Here is a 15,930-nt window from a genome sequence, read left to right on the forward strand (position 1 = left end):
ACTTTTCCAGCACAGTAAAGCTGTTTTGTTGTGCTTTCATGTACAGTCGTTATCTCATCTGACAAAGCGTTTTATTTCATAAATTACATCAAAAGCCACAGAACATTTGGAATTCTACAAGCATATATGTAAAATACAACACTGTATATTTTATACAGTTTAATAAAGGAACATTTTACAAACTAGTTATTAAGTTTATATATCACATTATATATGATATTGTGACAATTGAAAAGTGGATGTTTATTTGTGTTAAGAGCCAGAGCTTAAGTTCTGTTAAAACATTAGCATGTCCCTTCATTTTTGTTAAGTGGAAAACGAAGGTTCTTTACTACACAAAAGCCGATCTGTAGTGCTCATGTTAGATAAATTCCAAATACAGTGCTTCTGATGTCAGAATAAGAATTTATGGTAGACTTTAGCATTTTTTTCATCAGCAGTATCTAAAAAAAAGTGCTTTTAATTTGCTGCATTATAACTGTTTCATCTTTGAACACATGCCAGTTCCGATCTGAGATGTAGCAAATATGACATTTCAACAGTCTTCTTTCTAAGGAGGCCAGACATTAAGCAACAAAGCATTATTATAGGATGACAAATTGTTTGAACATGGCCTGTAAGGTGCTAGTGCTCCCAACAACACATCACTGATAGCAAGGTACTTTGATGTTTATGATACTACAGTTTATAATAGCACCATTTAAATCCACCTAATTCATGGATGCAACCAATGCATCAAGTTCATCTTGTGAAACAGTGTTGGGATTATGGAATCTCCAGAAGAGGGTTTTTGGAAGATGAGACAGGGACTCTCTAGGATTGGCAAGAGAATGCAGGCAGGAACAGCAACATAAAATGTTCAGCAGAGGGTCTTAATGTTCTTTAATAGTGCTGGTTTAATCAGAACTGTAGTCTTTCCTCCTGCAGCAGTGATATCAGCCTGTACTGCAGCATCCCACGAGAAGGTCAACAGAGCTGCTGGAGCCTGGAATATGGAAAAATGAAGTAAAAATTGACCTTATTTCTTAAATGGGTTCCTGATCTTATTCTGAAGAAAACAAAAATAAATTACTTTGATGTAATAATGGACGTGTGGCAGGGAAGAATAATAATACTAACCAATATTACATTTTTATTTGTATTAAAACAGAAAAACAAACGTTATTAACAAAATCGACATTTAACACCCACTACCACCCCCCTTCCTCCCGACCCTCAACAAACATCCTTGTAGTCTTAAACACATATAAAGGAAAACAAAAACCAAACAACTAATAGATGGAAAAAAGGGGGAATACACAAACTGACATCTACCCCTCTCTCTCCACCCGATAACCCTCCAAGAACACTAAATATCCTGAACCCTCAACCAAAACCCTTGGATCTTAGCGCAACCCCAAAAAACATGGTTTGTATCTCCATCCTCCGATTGGCATCACCAGCAGATGGGAGTGTCTTTAAGACCAAGCCTATACAGTCTAGAGGGGGTCCAATAGAATCTATGTATAATCTTGAACTGCATAAGGTGCACCCTTTCATCTCTAGATACAAACTTCACATTTTATAGAATCTTAGCCCACACTCCTTCCTCCAATACCAAGTCCAAATCTTTCTCCCATAATCTCTTCAGCGAAGTTGAAACTCCATCCCCCAGACTCTGAACTAGCAGAGTAATACACTGATACCTCATGAACTTTTCCAAAAAGCATCTGCCGTTTTAAGGGGGTGTGTGCTCCTCATAAAAATAGTACAGAGCATGTGGTGCAGCTGTAAATACCTATAAACTGAGATCCGCGAAACCCAAAATGATGACCCAAATTCGCAAAAGATCTCAACTCTCCACTCTCATACAGGACATACAGAGTGTAGTAACCCCCCTAATAATCCACTCTGACCAACAGAAGTCGATAGAAGTCAACTTGTCGATACATAATTTGGGGTTCAGCCATATGCTTGAGGTAACATTTAAATAAATGTCCAAATTAAATACTCGGGCCACTCTTGTCCAAATCACGTACAAATGTGAAATAACATGGTGTCACTTAACTTCTCTGGTTAGTTTGATAGAAAGGTTTTGCAATGGTGAAATAGGGGCAATGACTTCCTGTTCAATAGGTAACCAGGGAGGGCCTCTTTCAGGTGGAAGCAACCAATGAACCAACTGCCTGAGACCGAACAAAATCATAAAACAAAATCTTGGGTAGGCCTAGCCCACATTTGTCAATCGGCCTATGTAATTTGTTGAAACGTAGTCTGGGATGTTTACCATTCCAAATGAAAGAATGTGCTATGCTATCAAATTGCTTGAAATAAGAGAGGGGAACATCTATAAGGAGTGACTGTAGCAGGTGGTTTAATTTTGGAATACAGCTCATTTTAATAACATTAACCTTCCCAATCATCGATAATTGTAATGAAGCACACCTGTTCACATTGCTCGAAAACCTTTTTATTAAGGGGTCAAAATTAACTAACTAAATCACACAAATTTGCTGAGAATAAAATACACAAATACATAATACACTGTTTGGGGCAATGGAAGGCACCCGGCTGGAAGGCCATTACTGGAGAGTACGCTGTCAGAGCCAAAGCTTCGGAGTTAGACCAAATGACTTCGTATCCTGAGAATTGGAAAAGGAATTAATAATTCTGTGGAGGCAAGGCATAGATCTGGTAGGTTCAGAGACGAATAATAAAACATAATCTGCGTAAAGCCGAAGGTTATGCGCCACACCTCCCGCCACCACCCCGGAAAATCATCCTCCTTTCTTATCACGGCTAATGGTTCCAAGGTAAGAACAATAATGCTGAAAGAGGACAACCCTGCCAAGTGCCCCTATCCAGAGTAAAATACCTGAAATTAATCCATTTGTTTGTACTGCCGCTACAGGGTGTCTATAAAGTAACTTAATCCAACCAATAAATGTACTCCGAAGCCCATACCTTTACAAAATCTTTAAAAGAAAATCATTCTACCATATTAACGCCTTTTCAGCATAAATTGAGATGGCAGCGACCTAATACTGATCATTCACTACTAACCACATGATATTGATGAAACGCCTAATGTTATCAGAAGAGCTGCAGCCCCGAATAAACCCCACCTGATCTATATGTATAGGAGATGTCATAACTTAATCGGTTAGCCAGAATTTTTGACAAATATTTTACATCTAGCTGGATCAGGGATCTCGCTTGGATCTTTGTCCTTTTTAAGAATCAGACTGATCCGGGCTTGTGTTATGATCTGTGTTATATATCTACCCAAAAGTTTTCCTGCTTTGTCCCCTGACTCAAAGTATGACTGTCTTGCCCTGAATAACCAAAACTCCACTTTCCGTGACAAAATATTATTATATCTTTATTTCAATCGGGTCAATTCTCTGAGGCCATCAGAACATTTGCAGCTTCAGCTCTGTCTCGGCACTTTTAATATTTCCTTCCAACTCCACGAGTTCTCATGCTTTGGATTTTTTTGAAGAATGAGGCAAACTGTATGATCTGACCCCTAAAAACTGCCTTAAGTGCCTCCCAAGCCACACCCGCAGAGGATAATGAGTTCCAGTTACATATAGACATTGATTTCAGTCTTTAACATTTGTTGGAAATCAGGATTTTGCAAAAGGGATACATCAACATGCCAACTATATGTTTTTTTTTTCTCCATATATGGCAACACCTCTAAAATCACCGGGGCGTGATGTCAGACTAAAATGTTTCCAATTGAGCAATCAACAACAGATGAAATGAGGGACTTAGAGATATATATTTATATATATATATATATATATATATATATATATATATATATATATATATATATATATATAAAAATTCTAGAATAAATCTTATGGACTGATGAAAAGAAAGTATAGTCCCTACCAGATGGGTTCAAAAGTCTCTAAATATCTGAAAGACCAAGAATTTTACACATCTTGTGAAGCATCAATGTTGCTCTAGGAGGCTGACACAATTTTGCTTTACTATGATCATGGACTGGGTCCATTAACAGATTAAAGTTTCCTCCCAATATTATATCATGAGGGGTGCCAACGATTTGCAACATCCCTTCCAGATCTATAAAAAAGCCTTTGCCCCTGAATTTCAGCAAAACAATAATGACTCTTCCTAATTTATCATTAATCTGTTTGAGAATTTGAATTGTAGATGTTGTCAATGTAATGACATGTCCATCCCATATCTTCCCTACTTTTTCAGCTACTTGCGGGGAAATAGGAGTTTCTTGAAAAAAACACTATGTCATATTTCTTACGTTTAAGAAAAGAAATAACCTTCTTTCTTTTTATGGGGTGCCCCAACCCATTCACATTCCATCTGGAGAGAGACAATCTAATCATATTAACATTTGACATTTTTATATAATAGACCAAATAAATTGTGTCAAAAACAAGATTATACAGACCACATTCCCACATTAGTGCAACAATCACACGACAGCACCAACCAGCGCCAATCCCTCGAACTCAAAAGGTCCCTGTACAACTACAAGAGCCTCTGCGACAACTCTGCCATTTGATTGCTCAAGTCTGGTGCTTCTGCACAAATTCTGCGAGGCAAAATTACATAACAGAAAATACTCTGTAAAACAAACCCCAGCCAATAGGCAGAATAAACACAAAGAACTTGTACATTCATTCACAGAACTCTCTTGAAGGTGTGTTCCTCCACAAAACAAATTCCAGCCGATATAAAGCCGTTCAGTTTCCTCGGACAAACAAACAATTGTTCAGTGAGCCGGCTGTTAATGAGTGCAGCAGATGATGTAATCATTCCAATGTACCCCATGAATACTTCACAAAACAAACTCCAGCAAACAGGAGGCAAAAGCACAAGGAACATCAGATTCCTCCACAACTGTCCCGAAGCAGTTCTATTCCACAAATAAAACTCCAGCCGCTAGGCAGAACCAGCACAAAAAGAAACAAAACAGGCGTTTGTTCCTCGGATGGTGAAGAGTCAAATTCACCTGGAGGCCGCATGAAAAAATACACGACTTAGTCTGTAAAATTTATAAAAGACATCCTTTGTGTGGGCATGTAGATATTTTGTGGCCATCCCTAGCATCCACTCTCAATCTGGCCGGGAACCCCAGTGCAAAAGCGATCCTCCGACAATGCAAAAGTTTCTTGAAGGACAAATGTTATTCCACAAAACAAACTCCAGCCACTATGCGGAGCCAACACAAACAGAAACTAAAATGGCGCCCAGCTTCCTCAGACAATCAAGTGTATGTTCATCACTCACATAAGAAACACCAAATGGCTTTCTTCCAATGTATTTATTAAGGACAGTGCTTGTTTGGGACATGTAAATACTTTGTGACCATCCTTCGCATCTATTCTCAGTCCAGAAACATCAGTACATCTTACGTTGATGCAAGAATTTCTCACACTCCATGAATCGATCACGTTTCTCTCGTCGAATTCGCAAAGTCCGGGAACAACAAAATATTGTGATTCTTGCAAGAAAAAATGTCTTTGCTCCTCGCCTTGCGCAACACAAGATCTTTATCAGATGATCAAACAAATTTGGCCAGAATTGATTGGGCCTGTTTCCCTCAGCCGATCTTCGAGCCGGGACTCTGTGAGCTTGCTCAATTTTCAGATTATGGCCTGTTATGTCGAGCAGACTCTGGAAGAGTCCAACAATATAACAGATTTCCAACAATCCGTACATTACTTCTTCAGCTCCTATTTTCAAGATCTTCCAATTTTTCCAAAATCTTTCCCACTTCCATTTTGGTCATGAGTGGATAATTCCCTTTCTGATGACGACAGATAATCGATCCATTTCTCAACATCTGCCACTCTTGTAACCAACTCTCCATCGCTGTAATCGATCAACGTATTACAGCGAGATCTTCCAAGTCAGCAACAACCTTCGTCAGCATCACAGACATGCTGGACAGTTGACACTAGATTTCTTCTCCCGCTGTGCCATCCAAATCGAGTGTCTTTTTATCTCTCCAGAGCCCAAGGATTTTGACTGCTTTGCCATGTTTACCACACAGACCACATATGTAACTAGGTGTATCGAATCTCACCGGATTATAACATTATTTTTTATTATTTTATTATATAAAAACTAGAAAGTGCACAGAGCTCGTCGCTCACCCGTCTGCTCCTCGCATGGCATTTACATTTATGCATTTGGCAGACGCTTTTATCCAAAGCGACTTACAGAGCACTTATTACAGGGACAATCCCCCTGGAGCAACCTGGAGTTAAGTGCCTTGCTCAAGGACACAATGGTGGTGGCTGTGGGGATCGAACCAGTGTCCTTCTGATTACCAGATTACCAGTTATGTGCTTAGACCACTACACCACCACCAGTGTATTAAATCTGAATGAACTGAATTAAGCCTCACCCAACACAAAATACATGGGTTAAATCCATCGTATATGCTGTTTCATGCAGTCTTCAACTATGGAAAGTCCAAAATTTTCTGAGAGCTTTACTGTTTGGAGAACAGTTCAACTATACTTGAGAAACACTTCATATTTTGACAAATGCTTTTGCTCAATACCTACCAGGCTACACTCGTTCAGGGCTAACTCCTCATCATCCTTCAGTTTTTGTCCTCCTGGTGCAACCAGCTCAAAGGGCTGCCAGCCGTTCTCCAGTGAATCACGCACAAACTGGTACAATGCTGCCACCCTCTCCCACGCCAAGAAAGTGCCTGCAGAGCATAATTGGTAAAATTAATTATAATAAATAATAAAGTTATTATTTGGTATAATATTTTAAACGATTTCTAAAATCACAGAGCACAACAGTCCGATTCCGAAAGTAAAAAATACATTTATTTTCTCCATAGATACATTCATTTTTAATGATAACTAATAAGCCTTTAAAGACAGACCTACCTTGAGTAACGAGGTTGTTAATCGATGGTTTAAGCCATCAGTCGGTCTCATTTTAACTTCATTAAAAAACAATTGTGTTAAATTCCTTGAGAAGAACAACTCTACCTGTGATCCAGAGGGGGAAAATCCACCAGAGAATCACGCAAACAAAGCACACCAAAAGAGCTCTGCAGAGACCGCCTACTTGCATGATCCAATCAAGCCGGTCTTCCTACACTATCAAACTACTTGTATATATTATTTATAAACAATTTAAATGAATAGTTTTATATTTTTCCATCATTTTTAAATGGATTGCATCAATCACAATGCTTCAACATATTGCAGTTCATTCCCTCATTAAAGACGTTAAGTACACAGTCTTGTACCATTGCCTCTTTGATCGATTTTCAAATACTTTTTTGCTTTAAATCGAAGGTTATAATATTGTAATTTACCTCGGAGCTGGTTGATTTGATTAATGGCTTAAAACTTTATGAAATCCCTATGGGAAAAATACATCTGGATCCAAGACGGCAGAAAAAGTGGGGATGCACTGTTGTGCTCTATTACATCAAACATTTTGTAGAGCACCTAAAAAACAATAGGTTATAGCTAATAGAGATATTTAAGTGTGTGCTATTCCAAAAAGAAATCACAGCACCATAAGCCAAAATAATCAACCACTACACATTAATTTTCTCCAAAACCTGCTTCATTTGAATGCGTTCGGTATTTTGGATGTCCTAGAGTGACAGTGTGAACTCATTAAATAAAGAAACTGCCAACCCTGGAGTATATTTCCATCTGGTAACCGCACTCTCAGAAGGGCATAGTTGTATTTTTTTCTCTCTCTCTGCTCCTCCTTTTCTCGCATGGCTTTTGTTCGAAGCACAGCATTTCTCTCCACCATTTCACTCCTGAATTAGGGAAGATTATAAAAAACATTGTGTAACTTCTTAAACTTTTTGGAGCTTTGTAGGTTTTATTAGCGTGAATACGTTAAGTGTTTCCTCACTTAAGTTGCTGTTCTCTCTTCAGTTCCTCTGCGGTCATATTGTAGAAGTCAGGGGGCAGCTCAAAGTTTGTTGCGTGCTGAGAGGGTCTGAAGACCTGTGGTTGACGGTCCAGTTTCGCTCTAATTGGCTCCCCCTTCTGCAGACATTCCAAATGAACCTTCATCTGCTCCAGAGCCTCTGGTTCCTGCTGCGGCAACACCAAGTACTCCTCAGTCCTTTCTATGAGAATTTGAGGTATGAAGTTTGTTAAGGTATGATATCAGGAAAGAAGAGACACAGAGAAATGTTCCAGGTTCAAAACAACTTAAGCCCAAAGTATACTTCTGTTTTGATGCGAACGCTTAGCGTCAGCGAACAGTTGAACTTCATTTGACTGTGCACGCATACACAGGCACATGCATGCTACAACTGCTATGAGACACTGGACCATTACTCTTCAGGGGATTAGACTCATTAAGATGTCTTTATATTCCTTCAGACTTGAGTTATACAAATGCTCGCACACAAGATCTTAACGTAAACATCCACTGTAGTTGTTTCCATATTCGTCTCCTGTTATTTGGCAGCGATTACAACTTCTAGCGCTTCTTCATGACAGCAACAACTCAACTGTTGAGTTTTGAAACCTTGAGGACTCACTAATTACCGCAAAAAATGCCAGACGCATACTGCATGTTCTGAGTATGCAAGGTAAGAAAAATCCAAGTAGGAATAGCTGCAGGCCGGAGATCTCCAAATGGGGGCGGAATCTCCAAAAGATGGTGGGGTTACTCCAAAAGGGGGCATCACTTCCACACATATTTAGGGTTAGGGAAAGGGTTAGATTAGGGGCTCCCTATATCTTTGCTTGTGGTTTGGAGCTCCGGACCCTTTTTGCAGCACAGCCTGCAGCTTTAAGGCCCAAACATACTCTACATAATAACGTGAATGCAGATGCAAGCTCGATTTCACGTGTCGGTGCATTGTGAAATGTGTCAGTGCGCAATTCAGAACCTAATGCAAGTACGTGCTGTATTCTCAGCGTTGCCGCAAGAGGCGCAACAGCGGATTTTCTTTTTCAACCAACAACTGTCATGGCGGAGCAGCAATTTGAGAAGAATCTTGCCAAACAAGTTAGATTATACAAACATATTTTCTGTCATCTTTTCAGCAAATACAAAAGCACACACTCCACAACAGTCGACATGTTGACTCCACCAGTCCACCAGTCCACCAGTTTCGTGGCACCTAAAAAAATATTTTTCCCCCTTGTGGTCTGAGGTTTGTAACCGCCAGAGCGATGCAAGATCACGCGTAATGCATGTACAAGGGGACTGTGCATTGGGCATGCGTTGGCGAAGTGCTCACGTCTGCGTACTTGCGTGACGTGGTGCTTGGGCCATTATCCTTCACAATAAATCGGGCCACACACGTTCAGTGATCAAGCACTCAGCTGATGACGAAATATGTGTCACATGTCCTGTACGCAGATGCCTAGCGTTCCCATGTGACCGAAGTATACTTTGGGCTTCAGTGCATTAAAGTCATGTCGTAATTATCGTATTTATGAGTTGAACACACATGAACGCCACCACGAAGTCGTAATTATGAGTGGGAAACACTAGATTTTGTCAATAAAGGATCATAGCGGGCCAATTGTTATTGTAATAATTCGGTTTTACTTGGGGATTTTGACTGCGCAGTTTCATTTGTATGCATGTTTCGTACTGTTAATGACAAATAATGATCAAACTTGCCAGAGAGAAAGACTCATTTAGCTGGTTAATGCAGCAACAAGCATTTGCAACATAATTACATTTCCCATCATTATATGTGGCCGCACAAGAATGATAAAATAGATAGATAAGCATTAATTACACAATTAATGTGTGGCTTTGCTAATAATTTTGTTGCATTGATCCTGTCTGCACCAGTAAGTGAAAAAGAGAGAAAAAAATACATAAATTGCAAAACTGGTCTGTTTTTTCTGACTTAAGTCACTTGAACACATATCAAGTTGCATTTACAATTTCCGACCTCATAAGTACAAACTTCCCAGGAGGACACACCATTAGGCTCAACTGACAGCACTTGTGGCATAACATTGATTGACATCACTTACAATGGAAGTGAATGGGGCCAGTTCATAAATGTTAAAATAGCTACAAAACATATACATTATACTTGCTAACATGATTTTAGTGGGGGAAAAAATTGCATTCCAACCTTATCTGTGTAAAGCTATATCCAATATAACAACTTTGTTGTAATATTGTAATATGATGACATAATGTTAGTAAACTCTGCAATGAAAATCATGTTAATATGAATATTGTTTACATCTTGTGGCTATAATTTGGAAACTATGTTTATTTTAACATTTGTGGACTGGCCCCATTCACTTCCATTGTAAGTGACTCTCTGTAATGATACCTTCTCCATCTACTGGAAGCATGGTGCTCTCAAATCCCAAGGCCTGCAGGTACTCCCGAGTTCCCTCGATTCTGCTAACCTTCTCCTTTGAGGGTAAAATAGCTAGACATGAGTTCATTGTTCTTAATAATTGCTGTATTTGTCCTAACAATAAAAGCGTTCTCTTACCTGAAACACTTTGTTGCTGATTCTGATCTTCCGATACTTTTCTTCAGTTAGATTCTTACAAATGTTATCAATGTACCTGCACATTATTGGTATTGAGTTAAACATTATTCAGTCTTCAAGATATGATTGTTTCCCAAACATCAAGTAACAAATTAAACACCCCTTACTTGCAGATGATGTCCATGGCAGCCTTTACTTTCTCTTTATCTTTATTAAAGGTGTGAATCATCATAATGGAGGCTTCCACTGCATCCTCTGAAAACCACTGTGAAGAAAGAACCATCTTTAGTAAATTGTGCACACCTTGAAGAATCTGACTGTAGTAAATAATCTCACCATCAGAATGGCCTCCTTGATGTGTGACTCTCTCTCACTCTTTGTTATGGTTTTTCCAGTGAGAGGACAGATGAAATACACTCCTGACACTGAGAAATAAGATGGATCTTTCTGTGGAACACTGGAGCCCTTGAAAAGGTACATTTTTGGATGAGCTATGCCTTTTAAGGGTGGGCCAACACCACCACAAGTAAAAATGTGTGACTTGCCTCGAAATCTGCATTCTTTTGACCAGCCGCTGTTGCAGCTGCCTCTGCTTCAAGTTCACGCTTAACTGAAATACAAAAGAAACCATTAACTTAAAGGAGCTGCCAGTGATTTTTTAATGAAATGACATGCAGAAACCAACTCTATTATCTTTCATATATCACTTAAATAGGTGCGATGAAATATCACACCTGTCTATGTAACAGCCATAGCACTGGTATAGAATTGGGTGATGTGAAGGGATGATGCATCATCATGCATTTGTCCTTGTTAATATATTTTTTTATCAATGCTAAAAATCATTTAGCATGAGATACCTTGCAATTGCATGACTATGACTCTGTCATCAAACATAAAACTGAAGTACCCCTCCATCGTACTAGTTGGTATCGCCCAACTAGTGTTGTAGTGTAAAGCTGGCCAGGATAGGCCAATCACTATTATTGCTGGATGAGGATTTAATTTTTTTTTTTATAGATAATGCAGAGGCAGATTTCCATTCACAGGTATGAATCCTTGCAATTATCAGTTGTTATTAAAAATAAATACCCAATGTAATATCCAATGTCTTCAAAGGGATATGAAACGTTCTGAAATTTAAATGCAGATGCATGGATGATTCGGTTTTCAGAGCATCAAGCACCCCCTGCAGGAATAAAACTTTATGTCTCACAAGACAAGTCAATGGCTGACAACAGGTTAATTTTGGTCTGTAGATCTGGTACCTACACAAAACATTTGTATGTATTTAGAAAACATGAAAAATAAGTCATATGTGGATTCAGTGAAAACATTGCAGGCATCCACAGAAATGATCAGTTGTTTTTTCAAGGTGAGGATAACGGACAGGCATTTCAGAGCAGGTAAAAATTGTCATTTACTGAATGTTTTTCCGAAAAAGTAACCCTAATGCTTTTTCTGAACGTTTGATATGATACACAGTGTATAAATATTTAAGAGGATGCAATGAATATAATGTTCTATTAATCTGTGCATTCATTTGAACTGTTATTATGCACTGTGCACTGTGTTGTAATAAAACATTTTAAATGACCAATACCGCGAGTGGTGGACAGAACTATCGGTTTGTGATCAATGACAGAAGGGGGAGTATTCAGAATAGGGATGTGCCCGAAGCTGAATACCTTATTCGGAAAGGCAAGAATAATGACTTCAAAACTAATAACGAATTAATCCGAATATTTTTGCTATTATTCGGAAGACTGTTCATCCAACTAACACAGGCATTAAGCAATATTTTAAATAAACAAATCAAAATTACAAAGCAATGATGAGTCTGTAAAGCCAATATTACTTCAGTGTAAACCTAATGAATGAAAATGCACATTGTGTGATTTCAAGTTCATCGGATGGTTGCGGTCTCAACTCGGTTTCAGTCTTCGTTAATTGTAAGCCTCTCAGAAATCTAATCTTGTCAAGAGTAAGATATAATATCATACTCATATTCCACTTTTTTACATTTCTGTTAACACATCAACACCAAATGTTTCACATCATTTACACAGAAGGAATAAGGAACAAACCTGAGTGCAATGTTGAATTCCTGACCAGAGAAGTGATGATTTTATAGCGGAGCACGTCTGTGCGTCTCTTAAACCAATTAAGGTAACTGCATGGTTTACCCTTTATTCCCATACAGTTGAAATGCTCCATAGAGGTTTAAATACTTGTAAATCCTTTTTCCTCTTCTAGAAATGTATAAAGACTTACTCTTGCTATTTATTCCACTGCATTTAGCTAATTCTGCACAAGTAATTTAACTAAATAATTATGTTCTCCACATTATGTTAAAATATATGCACACAAAATAAGCCTATCATAAGAGTGTAGCCTATCATAAAACTTTCAGATATAGATTTACAGTGCTTTCACCTGTTTGTAGGCTTAATACATTTTTATAATTTCTTTTAATGTTTGCATTTGTATTTAATATTTGCTGCAAATGTGTGCTTGAATTTTCACAATTGCTTGACACCTCGTGCCCTCAAAATAACTGTCACACTTGCACACTGCACTAGTGTTGTCACGGTACCAAAATTTCAGTAGTCGATACAAATACCAGTGAAATTTCATGGTACTCGATGCCATTTTCGGTACCAAAGCAAAACACAAAAACAGGTTACTGAACAACACTCTTTTATTAACAAAGTTAACAAATTAACAGCTGAACTAAGAACAAAAATATGCCATTGACCAACACTTCAAGTTAAATATATTATTTTTGAATTATAACAAAACTGTACAATGTATGCTTAAAGTATTTCTGAACACTTATATAAGATTTGCTTCAACTTCTACTTTAAGTTTTTACCAAGTACTAAAACAAAACCTAAATAAACAAGCATACAATAGAATGAATAAAAAACAATTTCCAAACTAATATGCAAAGTGCTCTCATATTAATAAAGCTACATATTGCCATTTTTCTTCACGATAAGAAATGCACAGTGAAATATATTATGATTAAATAAGTCGCGAGCCATCGCGTTCTAATCTAGCTGCATTAATCGTCCCCGAGGCACAGTCTCTCTCAGCCGGGTGCAGTTTCATTCTCTCCCCCTAGATCGGGACATTCGCGCAACTCATAGAAGAGGCACCGACCACACAGAGAAATGCCAGTTTCTGAGTTTATAGTTATTAACATGATCTGCTTCTGTATTATTTGAACTTTAATAAAGCTATAACGCATTAAATATAACTGCATTTAAGATGTCTCGCACTCGTGTGAGATGAAGAGTTCAGTCATATCAGTAACATTACAAATGCTCTTTTATTCTACATGAAGCTAGACGGGGGGCCCCGAGGATGACAGAAGCCTGGCCCCCACTCATAGACCCCCCAGGTTGGACAGCACTCCACTTGACTGTATATAACTTGCACACGGTCGGTGGAATTTTGGAGCTATAACAGACTGATCACAGTACCCCCCCTGGTACTGTGTCCTGCCTCATGGGGGCAGCCATGTCAGAATCACATGACCAGTCCAATACTTCTTGCTTCATCTCAATAACTTCCTTGTTATTGGACACGTTCATTCATGGATTAAATTAATCCTGGTTTCCTGCTCATAGTAAATGTTTACAATGGCATCTGTAACTGAAAACTACTGTTTGAATGATGCAGCATCCAGGCCACTAGGTGTCAGTGTAAGCCACTTTAACATACTGATGGTGCGAACACAGAGCACATGGCTTTGAATAGATGTGCATTGTTTACCTTGGTTCCTTATTGCATCCTGGGATGTTAGCACTTTCGGCCGGGGCTGTTGCTCGATTCTGGCCAGGGCGGCGGCTCCTGCCCTTTGAGCACCCTCAGTGGGGGCCTTTTTGGGCACTGAACGAGCAGCCTGTGGGGCCTGAGGTTTGGACCTGTTTAAAAACGAGAGGTCACCTACACATATTTGTGGTTAAAATTATTGATGTAACTAATAACATAACTGCAAACTTCAGCGTCAAGGCATAAACAACTCCAATATGACTAACATAGAGCTAATTATAGACATATGGATCAACTTATAGGTGATTATATAGTGATTTCATGTCCAGATGGAAAGAACATCATGGTTGAATCTTTAAAATCTTGATGCAGATGTCAAGCATTTTTCGCACATACTATACACTATGTCAGACCAGTCAACTTCAGATTTTAACCGGCTTGAAATGCAATCTGTACTCCTATAGGTGTAAAAATGAAGCTAACTTTCATATTTGGTTTGTAAAACTGTATTCAATGATTGCATGCAATTGCCTCGTACATAAGTAGGTCTGAAAACAGGACCCTAGAAATGTCATCTAGAATGTTGATTTCCATTGGGAGGACAGTCAGTGTTTATCATTTAAAAAGACGAAATGCGATTAATTGCATCATAATCTGATCATAGTTGCCATAAACCATGTCTCATTACACAGCTGATAATTTACCCTGTGTCGTCTGTAAGTTTCTTCCCTGGCCCTGCTGACTTGAATTTTACATCCTTCTTGATTTCCTCAAAAAACTTCTTCATTCTTAGCTAATGATACAGAGCAATATGTACAATAATATGCAGTTAACAATTTGTCACAGTACCACCCAAGCGATGTGTTTACAGCGAGAAGAGGACAGTTCTGGACCGGAAATATGATCATAAAGCGATCGTGACGTCAAATGTTGACTTTAAGTGACATCAAGCGGAGTGGAGTGCAATTACAACCAATTAAAGAAAAATGCTGGTTTTAATGCAAGCTCTTGTGGCATAATTTTGATTACAGCTAATTTATTTCAACTCGTCCCTCCTTTTCTTAAAAATAAATAAATCAAAAAGAGTGAGGCGCTTACAATGGAAGTAAATGGGACCGATTTTTGGAGGGTAGAAAATGTGAGGCCTTTAATGTCATAAAAGCACTCACACTAGTTCTTCGGTTGAACTGTATTATTTTATATAAAGCTCTTTAAATCGTAGTTTTTGCAGTTTTACTTAACTTTATTTTACATCAAAAAAGGTAAGTAAGTGATTCATCACACTAAACTCGTTCAAACGCTTTTTTTTTTTTTTTTTTTTTTTTTTTGCGTCTTTTGACTATACTTTTGAAAAAAATTTGTATTTTAACCTTTACGGAATGGACCCATCAATTCCATTGTCCAAGTTCCTCACTGTAACCCTGATTTGTGCTTTTTTTTTTTTTTTTTTTTTTTAAAGAAAAGAAAAAGAAGAGTAAGACCAAATTTATTTTTGTGGTTATCAATGTTATGCTTCTGATTCTGTCGAATGAGCTTAACTTGTATTGAGCCCAGAATATTCCTTTAAATTTGATGTGACCGTTAAAATGATCGCTTTAAATAATAAAATAATAATAACAATAAAATGATTGTTTTAAAATTAAGTTACATATATATATATATATATATATATATATATATATATA

The 15,930-nt window shown here is 38.1% G+C and overlaps 1 protein-coding gene across 1 annotated transcript; it reads right to left on the reverse strand.

Annotated features, from left to right (window-relative positions):
- Window positions 1–68: 68 nt before the first annotated feature.
- On the reverse strand, window positions 69–15,143 carry ubxn6 (UBX domain protein 6). The gene is made up of 11 exons (XM_052124245.1): window positions 14,950–15,143; window positions 14,246–14,397; window positions 11,011–11,075; window positions 10,802–10,930; window positions 10,633–10,730; window positions 10,466–10,541; window positions 10,298–10,382; window positions 7,885–8,104; window positions 7,656–7,786; window positions 6,552–6,700; window positions 69–985 (listed from the first exon to the last, which is right to left on the reverse strand). The coding sequence occupies exons 1-11, from the start codon at window positions 15,030–15,032 to the stop codon at window positions 860–862; spliced, it is 1,314 nt and encodes a 437-aa protein (XP_051980205.1). The 5' UTR covers window positions 15,033–15,143; the 3' UTR covers window positions 69–859.
- Between the last annotated feature and the right edge of the window lie 787 nt (window positions 15,144–15,930).

This window comes from Xyrauchen texanus, chromosome 50 (assembly GCF_025860055.1).
Source record: "Xyrauchen texanus isolate HMW12.3.18 chromosome 50, RBS_HiC_50CHRs, whole genome shotgun sequence".
NCBI classification, from domain to species: domain Eukaryota; kingdom Metazoa; phylum Chordata; class Actinopteri; order Cypriniformes; family Catostomidae; genus Xyrauchen; species Xyrauchen texanus.

What these genes read in the sequence shown, in the direction of transcription:
- ubxn6 (XM_052124245.1), bottom strand. Translation starts at nt 15,032, where the DNA reads ATGAAGAAGTTTTTTGAGGAAATCAAGAAGGATGTAAAATTCAAGTCA. An exon ending in AAACTTACAGACGACACAGG is followed by an intron (nt 14,398 to 14,949) that starts GTAAATTATCAG and finishes GTTTTTAAACAG; the next exon opens with GTCCAAACCTCAGGCCCCAC. An exon ending in GCTTCCAGTAGATGGAGAAG is followed by an intron (nt 8,105 to 10,297) that starts GTATCATTACAG and finishes AAATTCTCATAG; the next exon opens with AAAGGACTGAGGAGTACTTG.